Raw genomic sequence first — 16,741 nt, forward strand, 5'->3', positions numbered from 1 at the left:
AATTTTAATTAAATAAAGAAAGAAAAACTATTTAATAGGTTTTTATTTGGTATAGAAAAATAAATGTCTATCTAACAAAGTAATAACTAGTATTTAATTTTAAAACAATAAGGAGGAACAAATTTAATTCATGAAATATTCCAAGGAGTAAAATAAAATAAAACATAACTATATTTCTTAAAAAGTGATTTTTCTTTTTCAATATTAAAATACAATAATAATAAATGTTTTTTTTTAAATTTATTATTTATTACCTACGTAGTTTATTTTAGTATTAAAATATTTTAACTAAAATTATAAAAATTCATTATAAAAATGCTTGAATTTTATAATTATTAACATGAAATTTCAAGTTTACTATATTGTATATAAAATAGTCAAAATATATTGTGTGTGTGTATGTGTGTGAGTGCGCGCGTGTATATATACAAAAAATAAAAATTTAATTCAACGACACACAAGGCCATATCAATACTACCACATCATTCACACACACGAAACCAACGCAAAGAAAACATAATATTTATACAGACATTTATGCCTTTATATAACCCAAATCATACATATTTTCAGATTTAAAATTACTTGTTATTTTAAGTAAATTTATTCAAAGTAAATTTTGGTTCCTTGGAATATGGGAATAATTAACATTTTTTATATGAATAAATAAAAATGTATAAAATATAGCGTGACCACATACTAGTATAACAAAACATATTTTAAGGTGTGTCCTGAACAATTATTTTTCAATTTTTGTATTACATTTTGAACAATATATCCTTTAAATAGATATACCACAAATGTGCATGACAGTTGACCAACAAATTTGTACTGATGAAGGTAAAGTATGATAAATTCAAAGATTAATTTTCCATCTTCTTACTTCATGAAAAAATAACCTGCACCAAAACCACCAATTACCATAAAGATTCTATTAAATAAATAGTAAAATAAAATACGCCCAAGGACCTAACTATGATGTAATATTTTAATCATATTTTAAAATTACCCTCCCTATTTAAATGTACTTACAAAAATAATAATTTTATAAATTAAACTTATTAATTGGTGACTGATCAATAAATCATAATGAAACACAAAACAAATATTTCAAAATATTTTAATCTATGTGTCATGCTGAATGAAAGGTTCAAATGAAAATCAAATAAAAACGAAAACAAAAAAAAAATAATATAGAATATTCACAAGACACACACAAAAAGATTTACCGGCAATGCCTGTGATGAACTGATGGAATCCATCAAAGATCTCGGCGATCCGAGATCATATTTATACATGGTCACATCCTGCATAGAAACAAATACCAATTTTGGAGTTCCAGAATTCACAGTAGTAATAAAAATAGTATACCTATTCTAACCTATCAATTTTGAATATTTACTTAATATAAATATAAACGAATTGAAAACTTTCTTAGCCAGCATATCTAGGGTTATTAGCTAAATATTTAAGGCATAAATGCTTGATTAACACTTAAGACAATTTTGTAAATTTAAAATAGGATAGAATAGTTCCCTATATAGAATATTTTTTTAATTGGTAAATCTTGACTATGTTGTCTAAATACTATTCTGTACTTAAAAATATTACTAACCTTAGCTTTTTGCACCAGCTTTTGTTCTTCTTTTTTGAAGTTTCTTTGACAAGTACTTATTAGTCGTCTCACCCTGTTGTTAAGATCACCAATTGATGGCCATATGTATTCATCTGTAGTAGATGTTGGTGTTGGTGGTGCTATAGCAATACTAATAGCATTATCTTCAGTTGCTAAAGGAGTTGGTGGCTCTGACGATACTTCCTCAGAGTTTAAAGGTATTTCAGCACCTTCTTCAACATCATTGAATTTTGTTATTGATGTTTCTTTTTCCTCACTGATAAATAAATTTAAATTATTTTAACACAAGTTAAATAAAGAAATATTTTACTTCATTACTTATTTAAATATATTATACTAGACAAAAGAATAAATAAATACATACAGTGTCGGTGGACCACATTTGGCAAGGAAAGTCAAAGCCGGATCACTTCTCATTTGATTGTAAGACTCAAAACCATGTTTATACGTGCCAACCAAAAGTGAACGATCCGCGTCTCTGTCCCACCAAGGTGCAGGAGTTAAATCACAAATTGGCGTATTAATCGGTAAAGCACTAAAAAGAGGTAATTAAAAAAATATGTATACTAAGAAGTCATCATATATATATATTAAAGTAATATATTTAAAAATAAATAATAATAATTGTTCAATTCAATTTATTTTTTTCTCAGCTTTTGTTTGAATAAAATAATTTGTCTGTTATCCAAAGTATCACTAAAATGTTAGTATATGATTAAATAAATGTATATGAGGCTATACTCTGTTCGCCGAGAGAACATGCCGCGGCCCGAAGAAAATCAGTTTGTTCTGCGCATACCCTCGCATCACCCACCCATAGCTGCCGGCGGCAAGACGTGACTGCCGACTGATGTCGCTAGCATTGGCTAATAATCATAAGTTGCCTATTGTCGTTGCGAATCTTGGAAGGGGAAATAGAGCCTTGGCGAGCGAGCAGCCGTCAGTCTACATGCGCAGAACCAGCGTGTTCTCTCAGCAAACAGAGTATATAATATTTCAAAATTAAACTTATTATCTAACTAAAATTAAAATAAGATACTTATGTTGACAAATTGAACTGTTTGTACATTGATAATAATATATAGGACACATTATTTATTTTGTATTATATTTAGTAAATAAATTGAGTAAAACATTTGAATGTGCCACAGTGTAGTAAAATAAACATTACTAAACATAATATATCTCCCTTCCATTGACACACTTAAGTGTTCAATAACTAAAAAAAATCATTTAGCAAATATTATAGAGTAGTTTTAAAAAAACAATAACTACTAATTTTTAATTTCCATTTCATGTTTTTTTTTACATTTATAGTTTTAATTATGCATAAAATAATAATTCATGTAGTAAGATTAATTTTTGTTTAACAAAATTTTATCTATTGATATTTTAAGTTTTTGTGATGAAAAATTATGTAGTTCATAAAAAAATATAGTAAAAACATGGTTTCCAAATTTAATTGAAATTTAAGATCCAAGTGATCTATGCTATTTGCAACTAATCAATTATAACTTCTTTTTTAATTAAGTCATTTCATTATCTCAATCAGAAAATGTTCAATTAAAATTATAAAATGCCATTAATTGTTATAATAATTTCTAATTAAATATAATTATAATTAACTGACCTGACATGAACACCTTCTGCGACTTGTAAAGCAAACTCACCAACTATATCACTTTTAATGTAATACAACATACGGATTCGCAATAAAACTCTGTAATATAAAATACAATTAATATATGAGAATTAAAAAATATATATAAACAAAAACTAACTTGTTTGCATGTCGGCTTAAATGTTTACGGTAATTGCTTTCTAAAAACAAATCTCCATCATATTTATTGTTTCTACTCCAATGTTCTTCATCGATTAATTGAGTAGAATTAAAATCTTTTTGTTTAGGCTTTCGATACTTTTTTGATCCGCGTGAACTTTGGCCTTTAAAAATAAAGTTATAATTTTATACTTCACCATAATCCTAATTCTTAATTTTTTTTTTTTTTACTTAAAATTAATAGGTATATTTGTTTTAGAAAAAAAAAATGGGTAAATAATGAGTAAAATAAACTATAATAGGCAGTACATGGTTTATGCTCATTTTTCATTTACTGATTCACTAACATATACTGGTTTTGAAAATGGTATTGATTGTAATAATCAAGTCAAAATATTATAGATACCTACTACTAAGATTACGCCTATGGGCAATAAAGGAATGCAGTGACAAACCTTATATCACATAAGACAGCTGCCAACAAATTAATTTTTTCATACAAGTGGTACTAATTATTACTGAACATAAATAGTAAATAAATAGGGCTTGGTAGTTGTAGGAGTTTTATATGTTTTGATTTATAGCAGACCGAACTAGAAATTGTAGCTTTACAATGGCGTTTAAAAAACAAACATTTAAAATGCATATTTTTTCAATTTAAAGGAAAAACTACATCTTTTTGATTTTCATACATAATATAAATTAATTTTACATATTTTACATTTTTTTTAGTGCGAATTAGTAACAATATATTATGGTTTTTTTTTTCATAATTTAAGTTTTGAATTTTTATGAAAAAAATTTCATATTTGACATTTTTTCATGCATATTTACATATATACTTTACCTTTTAAATTCCTAAAACTTCAGAGCCCTATTAATAATTAACAGGTTAGAAATTAGGTATATTCATTTATGTGTCTTATTTATATAACCTAAAGCATACAACCCTGATAATTATAGTCTATAAATCTAGTGGTATATTTAATATAATGATTTGTAAATTGTATATATATTTAATATAATGATGTTTTTGTTAATGGTCATTTATTAATAAAACAAACTGTGTGTTATTTTATAGGTTAATCATGAATATTGTACAATATTATACACATCTATACCGCAACGACCACCGTTAAGCGTAAAGTATTAAACATTTCTTTCCTTATAGCCAATGTGAATTGTTAGCACTCAACATTAAGTCAATTTAATAAATGGTATTTTAACTTTTATCTGTCAGAAGTATGTTTGTGGTAAAAAAAATAATCTAAACGAATAATCTATAACGATCTAATCTATAACAAATTGAGCAAGGCATGTAACTGCATGTAAAATACAAAATATATATATGAGATATTTTTGATTATTATTAATTTTTAATTTATATTATTAAGTTTTTATTTATACTAGTAAACTAGGATAGATGTAGTAAAGAGAAGCGTGGAATCGTTAAACGGTGGCCTAGATTGGAAAACAAAAGCAGCTGACAGAGACCTGGATGGTTGGTTGTTTGACGGGATGGTCCTAATGACCGGTAATACCCAAGAAGAAGAAGAAAGAAGAAGTTAACAAGGATAAGACAATAACTTTGCTCTGAATCGTTTTTGTAAACAATGATTTATCACCGAGTTCAAATATAACACATTTATTATAACAGCATGCTCGACAACTACTGTACAGAAGAGCAATACACACCCACTTGTCCCTGTATTTTTAAATTTATTTAAATTCATATATTTAATTTCTTATGAGCTTGATGTCAGATTACAAAGATAACAACCAAATTATTTATAAATATACAAAAAAAAATCACTTTATATAATAATATGAAATAATTTGATCATAGAATTGGTAATATCATAATAAATAATATTACATTTAATAATGAACAATATCTAGAAACACAGCAAAACGGTGACAATTAGGAATATTTAAGAAATCCCAGAAATCATTATCTATTAAGTTTCATTGATTATTCAAATGTAGTCTTTTTTTATTTATCAGAATATATTGAATATTTGCATTTTCCATTTATTAACTTTAATTACATTTTGTTATTTTTTGGAGTGGCTTCGGAATTGATAATGGCCCTATGCAAGGAAGATTGATAAAAGAAAAACATTCAAGAGAGCAATAGATCTACGCAGACTAATAGAAATTGCAAAAATTCAACATGAAGAAATGGAAGACGAGAGTATTCTGCTGGTCACACAGAAGGAACCGAAGAAACCACAGAAATGGATGAAAACCCTAAAAAGACAATATTACAGTAAGTCATCTAAACATGAGATGAATAATGGTTATGTCAATGAAAAAGGTAAAGGTAATTTAAATACAATTTAAATTAATTGATTTAGAAAATAAATTGATAGTTTCAAAGGTAGATTACCAAATTATGGACTGAGTCTATAGTATCACAATAGTTGTAAAATGTGGTGACCTACAAATATTTTTTGACCCACTTGAATTAACTTCAGAATAAATAATACCTAACTTCGCTGATACAAAATGGTTCTATATTCTTAATCTCAAATATGGGTTTTGGTATATGGAATTAAATATTGAATCAAGTAATATTTGTACATTCCAAACACCATTTAGGAGGTGGAAATTCAACGGATTCCTATTCAAATTAGGTTCCGCTATAAACATTTTTCAGAAAGAGACATTTAGTAATATATCAAACCAACAAATCTACTTTGATGACTTAATAATATATAACTAAGTCGAAGACAGGACATGATGAAATAAAAAAATTAGTAGTTAAAAGAGCAACAGGAAAAAATTTAAAATGTTATGTCAAAAACCTGCAATTTAAAATTACTGCGGTTAAGTTTCTTGGTATGATTTTCTCTTAAAAAGGAATGAGTTTAGCTCTAGAACATGTCTGATCTATTTTAGAGCTTGATAACCCAACAAATAAAAAAGAGGTAAAGTAAATCTTAGGTATACTACACTACTTACATAAATTCATACCTAATAACTCACAACTACGGAACCGTTGACAAAAATCTAATTAAAAATAAAACGGAATGGCATCATTCTAAGGTACATAGTGAAGCCCTTGCAATATTAAAAGAAAAAGTAGCTCATGCCTCTGTCTTAAAGGTATTTTGACAGTAAATTAAATATAATCATACAGTGTGATAAATCAAGACACAACTTCGGTGCATGTCATTTGCAAAAAAACCACCCAGTATCATTCAATTCAAGAGCATTAACCAAATGTAAAAGGAGGTACACAGAGATAGAAAAAGAGCTACTATGCATTGTCTTTGGTTGTAAGAAATTATATAATTTAATTAATGGGAGAAAGATTACAGTCCATACAATCATAAACAAAAAGACTTATATTAAGTTTCAGGGAAATTACACTTGAATATATCCCTGACCCTAAAATGTGTATTGCTGATTTACTCTCAAGATTTCATCATCCCGACAAATCTGTTCATGTTTTTTTTTATAAAGGAACATTTCAAAATTGTATTTTGTTGGTATAATACAAGATAATGAAAAAAAATATAATACTAATGTTGATAGGTTTTTACGAATAGCTGACAGACATCATTTTTTAATTGTATTATAATCACTGTAAAAATAATAAGAAGTTGGTGCTGGACAATAATACCTGCATAAACTAGGTAAATAATTTTAATTTAGATAAAAAATATTTTACTATTAGAAGTGAAACTTTTTTCAGAGGTACCTAGGCAAACAAATAATTTAATGGTTGGGTGTTATAACTTATATTCAGCTGTTTCAACGTACATAAAAGCTTTACCAACCATACGATAATAAATAATAATATTATGTTATTCTAAAAATTAAAATTTCCATTTTTTTTCTTCACAAAATTGAGTTTAAAATTTAATTTCCCACATGATTGTCTTATGACACACACACCACACATAATTTATTTTTAATATTACTACTTTTAAGGACTATTGATATTATTTATTATTATATATTTACATATGAGATTCATTAAGTTACTTTTCCTACAATATCATTAAGCAAAAAAATATGAAAGCTAATAAATTTTTCTTGATTTATCAATCTAATGCATATTAATAAATTTGCAATAATATGCATGTAGAAAAATTAGGGTCAGCAAAATGGGGAGATACAATAAAAAAATAATGATTAATGTGTGGATAAACCATTATTTTAAAATTCTAATAACTAGGTACATTAAATATTGATAAAATACTTACCACCATGAGAAGGAGAATCGTCGGTTGAAATATTATCCGGTGTTATGAGATCCCAAATAAAGGACCGTATTTTTTCATCCCCACGATAGAAACGCAAACAATATAAAATCTATAAAAAAAAATGCAATATTTTAATAATATATATTTCAGTTAGTTACGCAATATGAATTTTTAAAAAAAGGTTTGGATTTCTCATCTTGTCTTCTTTAGATCCTAAGCACACCTTACTTACAAATTTGGACATACAATTGTGGGGTGGAAATCCCGAATGTACTATTGCCAAAATCGAGTTAGGTATCTATTCTTATGGAAAAATTATCGATACATCGATTAATGTCATCAGAATAGATCAAAACATACTACTTCATGTTCAAATTTGGGATTCAAAATGACTGGATAATCCAAAAAGAACCTCTTCCATACATAAAAATGATGTTTAGAAAATCAAAACGTACTTTTTCCAGTTTACGCCAAAACGTACTATTGCCTATGTTAAAAGAATAGGAACTAATCATATCAAAACAAACTATTTCCAAAACACACTTATTTTTATGTCATTCCAAAACATACTTTTAACCGTGTTGTACGTATACCTATATAGGGAAGTAAAAATGTTATTCCAAAATGTACTAAAATGTAAGTTTAAAAATTTTAATTAAGTTTTAGATTAATTTAAAAATATAACTAGTAGTATAAATAATATACAAGTATTATTTTGTATTATTTATACAAGTATAAATAATTGTAAAAAAATTTTTTTTTCAAAATTATTTGTCTGATAATGGGTTATTTTTATTGGAAGTGTTAAGATACAGAAAATGGCTTCTCCTGAAAAATCAGTATTTTGGCAATAGTACATTTTGGATTTCCACCCCTCAATTATCAAAATTTAACTTAAAAATATTTACATTTTGCATATTTAATAGTGAATTATTAATATGCTTCTTTGGGTAGATAAAAAGTTGTAATGTGATAAAAAAAAAACATATTAAGCTCGATTAATTGTCAATGTTAAAATCATATAATTTGATCAAACACCATGATGAAATGAAAACTGATCAATTTACCGGTGATATAATTATTACAAGCAACATATTGTTGACATGTGCATACACATATGTCGTGTCTACAACCAGATCTTCATACACACTAACAATTATTTGCTACAAACCATAGACCTTATACTAATAGACTGGCCTTGCCTATAGTGAAGCTGTGGTAGTAGCCGGTCAGACATACAGCAGTGATGTACAGTATAATCACATCAGTGTTGTCATTCTCTGTCGAGTACATATTATATAATAATTATTAGCGTTCAATCACAAGTCACACACGAAGAGCGCGCTTTATCGATCACCGTTCTACGTGTATAAATGGCCAGTCTATTAGAATAAGGTCTATGCTACAAAAACACTACCACAAACAGCCCTATGGAAATCTTAAAGCCTATATTAAACTTTATAAAAACAATATATTTCAAATCATTTCAAAAAGTATACTTATAATATATTATAATCATAATTTCATAAATTACTAACAACAATCCGAGCAAGATCCTCCACATCACTTTCTCTCCATCCTTCACGAAAGTCGTTATGTTGAATGATTTCTGGCCAACGGCTCCAACTATAATACGTAAATTAATAAAATTAATTAAGAAACAAATTCATAAAAAATAATAAACAAACCCAAAAGTTAGAATTCCCCTTTCAACTTTAAAACATTCACTTCTGGTCCAACAGCCATAAGCGACTTCCCCGTCTTTTGGTACATAATCGTCAGGTATAAATTTAGTGCGTAATTTTTTGCTTTTTCTAGTCCGGCGTCCTAATACAAATAATATATATATATATATATAATGTTTTTTATTAATCAAAAAAATATAAAATATAAAAACTTTGCATTTAAATTAATAAAATTGTTTAGAGGCTATAATTTAAATGTTTCTCTTAACAATTGTAAAACAAATTTATTAAGTTTTAAGTTTTAAATTATACGTCATTGAGTACAAGTTATACTAATTTAAATATGTGTTAATTTTTAAAGTATTCTATTGAAACAATTTCCAATACATTAAAAAATAATTTACTTTAATATTATATAATTAAAAGTATTAAATTAACCTCTTCCACGCCCAACTCCTAAGCTATTGTCCACATCACTATCAGCAGAACCTGATGATTCCAGTTCTGACATGTCCATAACAGCTTCATCATGGCCATAACGTTTAATTTGTGTACGTCGGCGTGGTTCCGAAATTACTAAATCATTCTGCGAACAAAACAATAGTAAATCAATTACAGAGAATATCATTAGAATTAATAGATGTATGACATACTTGATCTCCTCCTTCGGATGTGTCAATGTCAGCTTTTCTGGCCCATTTTTTCCAAAAATCAGGATCGTCAATATCAATATCTTGTCGAATACCACTAGACGCAAAACTTGCTTTTGAAAAGGTCGATCCCTTTTCACTTTCCAATGTGATAACTTGAGTTCTACGCTTGAGGATTTGATCTATATCTTCTTCACAAAATTTATCACCTGCATTATCTTCTTCCATAACAGCACCATAAGCTCCTACAATTATAATAAATTTTTTTGTTTAAAACAAAATAATTAATAATAAATATGATTCTGAACCTTTCTTTAATAAGTCTTCAATTTCTTTTTTGGTAAGTTGTTTGTTGTTTAAATCCTTTCCTTGTGCTGTGTTCATACTTTGAAGAATTGCTTTATCCAATCCAAGTTTTAAAGAAGCTTTATTAAACATTTCTCTTTCATATGTATTCCGACATAAAAGTCTATACACTTTAACCATTTTCTGTTGACCAATTCTATGACAACGTGCTTGAGCCTAAAGATTAAATATATATTTTACAATTAAAATAATATTTATTCCTATTCAATATTATTAAGTCATACGCTAATTTAACGTAATAATATTTTACTTGAAGATCGTTTTGTGGATTCCAATCACTATCATAAATAATAACAGTGTCAGCAGCAGTCAAATTAATACCCAATCCTCCAGCTTTAGTACACAATAAAAATACAAATCTATCAGAGTCAGGTTTGCAGAATCTATCAATAGCAGCTTGACGTAAATTTCCTCGAATCCTACCATCTAATCGTTCAAATGGATATCTAGGGAACAAAATAAGTTACTAAAAATATTTGAAATGAATTTAAAATGATAAAACTTACTTTCTGTACACCAAATAATCTTCAATAATATCTAAGCACCGTACCATCTGACTAAAAATCAAAACTCTGTGACCGTTGTCTTTGAGTTTTGGTAACAATTTGTCAATTAATACCATTTTACCAGATGAATGAATTAAAGCTTTATAATAAACATCTGGATCGTCACCGTTTAAATTACGATAATCATATTGAATTTGATCTTCAGCACCTAAAAAATAAAAACCATACTTTTGAAAATGAGTTTATAGATTACGAAATTAAAAATAATTAAAACCATAAAAAAATACCATTCAATAGGTAAGGATGAATACAACATTTCCTTAATTCCATCATTGTATTCATAAGGTTTGGTACATTGGCTGAAGTGGTTCCTTTTGATAAAAATGAAAAATTTTTCTCTAAAATTCCTCTATAGTACTTTTTCTGTATGTTAGTCAATTCCACCTATAAATGATATATTTAAAATAAAGTTAGTTATTATACAATTTAAAGCTTACCTCAACAACAGTTTCTTCTTTAGGGGCAATTGATTTTTCAACATCTTCTTTTAATCTTCTTAACATCATAGGCTTTAACAACAATTGAAGTTTTTGTACTTCAGTTTCAGATTTCAAAGCACCAAACTCTTGTAAGAAATCTTCACAGCTTGAAAATTGTGTTGGTTCAAGGAAATTAAGTAAAGAAAATAGCTCATTTACATTATTTTGTAGTGGTGTCCCAGACAATAAAACCCTGTGTTCCTAAGATTAAATTAAAATAAATATTTAGAAACACATGTAATAGTTAAAAAGTTGTTTGCCAAAAAAAAGTAATTGAAAAAAAAACTTACAAGATTTAATGCACGCAATCCTTCTAATAATTTACAATTTCTATTTTTAAGACGATGAGCTTCATCAATTACACATAATCGCCAACCGATATCTCGAAGTTCCATACAATCAGATATAATGGTTTCAAATGTTGTAATTAGAACATCAAATTTTGATATATCTTTAATTATAGCCCCTTTTTCATTTCGATAATACATTTCATATTGTTGTACCATATTTCTACTATGAGATCTACAAAACAATTTTAATTAATTTTTTTCCCAATGAATAATAAACAATATTTTACATTTAATTATATAATACTCAAAATGTGATTAATAACAAATCAATATTATTTAAGTCTAGTAGACATATATATAAAATAAAACTTTAAATATACTTACGATCCATGGTAAACAATAACATTTAAGTCAGTCCATGCTTCAAACTCTCTTTGCCAATTTGGAATAGTTGACAATGGTGCTATAACTAAAAATGGTCCTCGCACCCCATATTCATGAACAGCATGAATAAATGTTAATGATTGTATTGTTTTACCAAGACCCATTTCATCAGCCAAGATACAATTGCGCCTAAAGTGATTAATTATTATTTGATACTGTTTCATAAACAATAAATAAATTAAAATTGAACTTACCCATTATACCAAGAAAAAAGTAACCAGTTAAGGCCTTCTAATTGGTATTCTCTAAGGGTGTTGTTGCTTTTATAAGTAGGAGATTTATCTAATTTCACCCAATCATTAGGAGATGGTTTTTTCTTAGGCTAAAACAGAAAAAAAACTTTATTTTGGTAATTATTTAACCAATAACTAAAAGTCTATAAGTATTGTTAACTATGCACCCAAGGTCATTATAATTATTTTTAATACTAGCATGTTATAATTTTTTATTAATTATTTTAGGAGTTCTGTATAAAAGTAATATTCAGACGTAATATATTATCAATATGTTAAATATTTATACGGTTATTATATAAACATTCATATTAGCATGGCTACAGTCATCATATTAAATAACTCAATTATATCATAGTTATAATATTTCTATATTTACCTTCCACTGATCTTTTGGCGGTGTATATCTGATCCTTTCAAATACTTCAATTTTAGCTGGATCAACATCTTGTTCTAATTCCCATGTACTGTCTTCATATTGAAGTGATCGCCACTTTACCAAATAGTATTTAGTTGGTTTTTCAGCATTTGGTTCTTCTAATTGTTCCGATACATCAAGGACACGATCTACTTCAATGTAATCCGGATTGAATGGTTCTTCTTCAAGCTAAAACGGATATACAATATTATAAATAAAAATTTTTTGTTATTTATTAATTGTGACTTACATTTTCAAAAATATTAGTATTATTTGCCATTTTTTGTTTAAATCGCTTAAGTTTAGCAGCAATTCTCTTGTCACCTTTCATTAATTCTTCCTCTGTTTTCCACTCACAGTGAAGGTATGAAAAATTTCTATATTTTACATAATATTCATCAATTTCAATAGTTTTCTTTGAACTATCTTCATTTTCATCTAAACTTTGTTCAGTTTCGTCATTTTTCTCAGATTCATCTTGTTCTGTTTTTATAGTCGTATCTGATATTTCATCAGGTTTGACAATCAATTTTTCTTCGGGTAGGTCTTCTGACTTCTTTTCAGATTTTTCATCAAGGTTTTCATTTGACTTTTCTTCATTTTTAACTTCATCAATTTCTTTTTTTATTTCACCTTCACTATCACTTGGTGAATTTTTATCATCTTTATTTAAATTAGTGGCTTCCCTTGTACCTTTTCGAACAGCCAATATGTGTTGAACAACCATTGAATCCTCATCAGTTACATTCTGAAATATATACATTTTTAAAACCTACTGCTTATAAAATCAAATAATTTATTTTGGCAGTGTGCACATGATGACACTATATTGTAAACATAATTTTTTTTATGCAATCTAAATCCAAACAGCGATAATTTTTTAAATAATATTTACAATTTTATAATTTTTATTACTTACTATATATACCATATTGGGTTTAATGGAATTACTTCCATTACCATTTTTATCTTGACTTGTTTGCTTATTTTCATTTACATTACCAGACACTGCTGACTTAGAACGTTGAGGAGAAGAAGATTTTCGTGAATCCTCATCCGACATAGCTAACATAATGTCATCAACATACTTCTTTCTCTGTGTATGTCTACCCGATCTTCGTTTCTATTAATTAATAAAAATAATTATTCAGTTGTAAGACCAATTTAAAGAATAATAAAGAAAAATATATTAAAATTTTTTTTTCAGTATATAAAATAAATTATAAATTATAATATTACAGAAGAGGAGTTGAACAATTAAATTAAAGAAAAACAATTTCAGATACTCACATTATCATCACCTTCAGGTGACGGTGGTGGTGTAACATTAGGCTCATCATTTTCAGATTCATTTGTTACCAGCGGTTTAGGTTTCTTCCGTCTAATATAAGAACATATAAAAACCAATTAGTTTTTATTTAAATAACCGCAAATTAAACATTATTAAATTAAAAATATAAATTACTTGTTATAAGTACATTATATATTTTTAAGTACAGCATAATAGACCAAATCAAAATGAAAACATTTGATATTATAAACATGGGGGCTTGGGGAGGAAGGCACTCCGGGCTTAGCCTCCCTCCCCAGTTTTTAAATCATATTTTAGTTTAAAATACCAATTTTTAAGATCTGTTAGTGATACAATTCTAGCCCCCCACCCTTCAGAAAAATGTCCCTACTTAGGCCTTTAATTGTAAAATATACATATTTATTCATAACATACTTGGAAGCACGACTGCTACGACTTTTTGATTTTCGATCAGTACTACGTTTAGATGATTTTGAAGATTTTGTTGGCTGCTCTGGTTGACTTTCAGGCAATGATTCTACGTCTGCCAATGACTCATCGGCTATAACTTCTTTATCATTCTTTTCTAGATTTATATCGACTTCAGTATCATCTAACTCCTTTTCAACTGTTTCATCAACTTTAGTTTCCAGTTCATCAGGTGTACTTTCATCAATTGTTCCCTCTTGCTTAATTTCCATTGTATTTTTACTATGATCTATTTCTTCAGATACTTTACTTTCAGGTGTAGAGTTTTTCTTTTTTTTTGATTGTCTATACAGCAAAATATACCATATTATTTTTAACAACTAATTTAAATCAATTACGTAACATTATTCTTATATTAAACAGATAACGACAAAAACACTAGAAAATCTAAATTGAATAAATTACTAAATAAAATATGATTACTTTTCATCAATGATGAATATCATCAAATATCATCAAATAATTAATAAAATTTTAAGTTTAAAATTGAATTTACCTCTTAGGCTTTGGAGGTGGAGGAAGAGGGGTTTCTTCAACTGTTTCAGCTTCTAGAATAATTTCTTTTTTCTTACGATCTTTTGCTTTAGATTTAGGAACTTTAGTTGCTTTAGGCTTTTTTGTTTTTGGAGATTGTGATTTCTTCGTTCTAAAATGTATGTAAAGAATTATTAACAACAATCCAAATAACAATTATATGATTATAAATTAAATTAAATACCTTGGAAGTCCTTTTAATTTCCTAGGAGATCCATCAGATAGTGAATGAAGTGGTGGGGGAGGTTCTTCATCTTCAGTGAAATTGAAAATGCTTGATTCAGCTATTTCATTTTCAACTTTTGGAGAAGCTGGAGGTGAAACTTCTGCGGTCAATGTCGGTGGAGGAGGATCATGTTCGCTACCAGACCAACAATCTCGCTCAAGAGATTGTGGTTCATTTAATTCCGCTGGTGATAGTGATCGAGACTGATGTGAAACAACTGAAGTATCATCGTTATCTACTACTGATTTTTCCACAGTAGGACTTCCAATTGGTGATTGAATATCAGGATCAGAATCTTTTTTAACTTCTGTCGGAGGTTGGGGTGACAGTACTTCAGATTCAGGTGGCGGAGATTGGTTTATTTGTTCCATCAAAGGAGATTCAGCACGGGATAGTGATTCTGATTCAACTGGAGACTGGGGCATTATTGTTGGTTCTTGTATTTGTTGTTCTTGCAATTCTTCTAGTTGTGGCTGTTGTGATGGTGGATGTTGCTGTTGCTGTTGCTGTTGCTGTGGTTGTGGCTGTGGTTGTTGTTCAGGAGACATTTGTATAGGTTGTTCAAGATGAACTGGAGGCATTATAGGCTCTGGATAAGGAACAGCATTAGATACTATTTGTGACTCAGAAGTACATGGTATTATAGGTTGCTGCACAGGCAATTGTGGCAACTGTGGAGGTGGTGGTTGTTGAGGCACATGTTGTTGTGGTGGTGGACATCCTAAGGATTGCATATGGTGATGGTATGCAGAATCTGAATTATTATACATAGACGATTGTGGTATATGTTCATGATGCATGGTGTTAGGTGGCATTCCCATATGTGGCATTCCAGGAGCCATCATATGATGAGGTTGGGCCATACCAGGACTCATATTCATGTGCATTGGCATCATATCTTGTGGCACCATGGGATGTGTTGGCATTTCTGGTTGTAATAAGGGAGGAGAAAATGGAATTTGCTCGGGCTCTTGAGCTTTTTTTCTGCTTTTTCTTGGTCTAGGTGTCCCTCGGCCTTCACCTGAAGTACTACCTCTACCTCTTCCTCGTCCTCTTCCTCTTCCTCGACCTGACACCTGTATAAGTTATTTTTTTAAGTAATTTCATAATATAAATAAGTGTATTTAAAATGCATACCACCGGTACAGTCGGTTCCATGATCGCAGGTTGATACATAGGGTTAACAACTGGACAGTGTACACCACCCATGCATTGATCATTTGCTTCATGTTGTTGCAGAATGGATATCCTATCTTGAATATGATTTATCTAGAAAAACACACACAATTTTGGTTCAAATGAAAATAATTAGTACTATTTTTTTTTTTACTTTACTTTTACTTTTTAATACTTTAACAAACATTAAGAATTGAAAAGTTTAAAGCTATTTACCCTGTAAAACCCTGTCATACATACTAGTACACTACATAACAGTCATAG

The 16,741-nt window shown here is 28.3% G+C and overlaps 1 protein-coding gene across 5 annotated transcripts in view; it reads right to left on the reverse strand.

Annotated features, from left to right (window-relative positions):
• Positions 1-16,741, reverse strand: part of LOC100164870 (chromodomain-helicase-DNA-binding protein 7) — a 40,055-nt gene that overhangs the window by 11,975 nt on the left and 11,339 nt on the right. For 4 of the 5 annotated variants that reach the window (XM_008190209.3, XM_016808725.2, XM_016808722.2 and 1 more), the window contains 26 exons: positions 16,439-16,570; positions 15,260-16,377; positions 15,038-15,187; positions 14,488-14,826; positions 14,052-14,142; positions 13,681-13,884; positions 13,012-13,509; positions 12,723-12,950; positions 12,305-12,432; positions 12,051-12,239; positions 11,667-11,898; positions 11,335-11,577; positions 11,125-11,281; positions 10,838-11,045; positions 10,582-10,777; positions 10,274-10,487; positions 9,969-10,210; positions 9,754-9,901; positions 9,319-9,457; positions 9,169-9,256; positions 7,631-7,739; positions 3,418-3,580; positions 3,267-3,356; positions 2,001-2,171; positions 1,616-1,892; positions 1,230-1,307 (listed from right to left, as the gene is read on the reverse strand). In XM_008190209.3, coding sequence (XP_008188431.1) covers positions 1,230-1,307; positions 1,616-1,892; positions 2,001-2,171; positions 3,267-3,356; positions 3,418-3,580; positions 7,631-7,739; positions 9,169-9,256; positions 9,319-9,457; positions 9,754-9,901; positions 9,969-10,210; positions 10,274-10,487; positions 10,582-10,777; positions 10,838-11,045; positions 11,125-11,281; positions 11,335-11,577; positions 11,667-11,898; positions 12,051-12,239; positions 12,305-12,432; positions 12,723-12,950; positions 13,012-13,509; positions 13,681-13,884; positions 14,052-14,142; positions 14,488-14,826; positions 15,038-15,187; positions 15,260-16,377; positions 16,439-16,570 — 5,832 coding nt within the window. The remainder of the gene's footprint in view (positions 1-1,229; positions 1,308-1,615; positions 1,893-2,000; positions 2,172-3,266; positions 3,357-3,417; positions 3,581-7,630; positions 7,740-9,168; positions 9,257-9,318; positions 9,458-9,753; positions 9,902-9,968; positions 10,211-10,273; positions 10,488-10,581; positions 10,778-10,837; positions 11,046-11,124; positions 11,282-11,334; positions 11,578-11,666; positions 11,899-12,050; positions 12,240-12,304; positions 12,433-12,722; positions 12,951-13,011; positions 13,510-13,680; positions 13,885-14,051; positions 14,143-14,487; positions 14,827-15,037; positions 15,188-15,259; positions 16,378-16,438; positions 16,571-16,741) is intronic. The other variant, XM_016808724.2, reaches the window with a different exon arrangement.

This window comes from Acyrthosiphon pisum, chromosome X (assembly GCF_005508785.2).
Source record: "Acyrthosiphon pisum isolate AL4f chromosome X, pea_aphid_22Mar2018_4r6ur, whole genome shotgun sequence".
NCBI lineage: Eukaryota > Metazoa > Arthropoda > Insecta > Hemiptera > Aphididae > Acyrthosiphon > Acyrthosiphon pisum.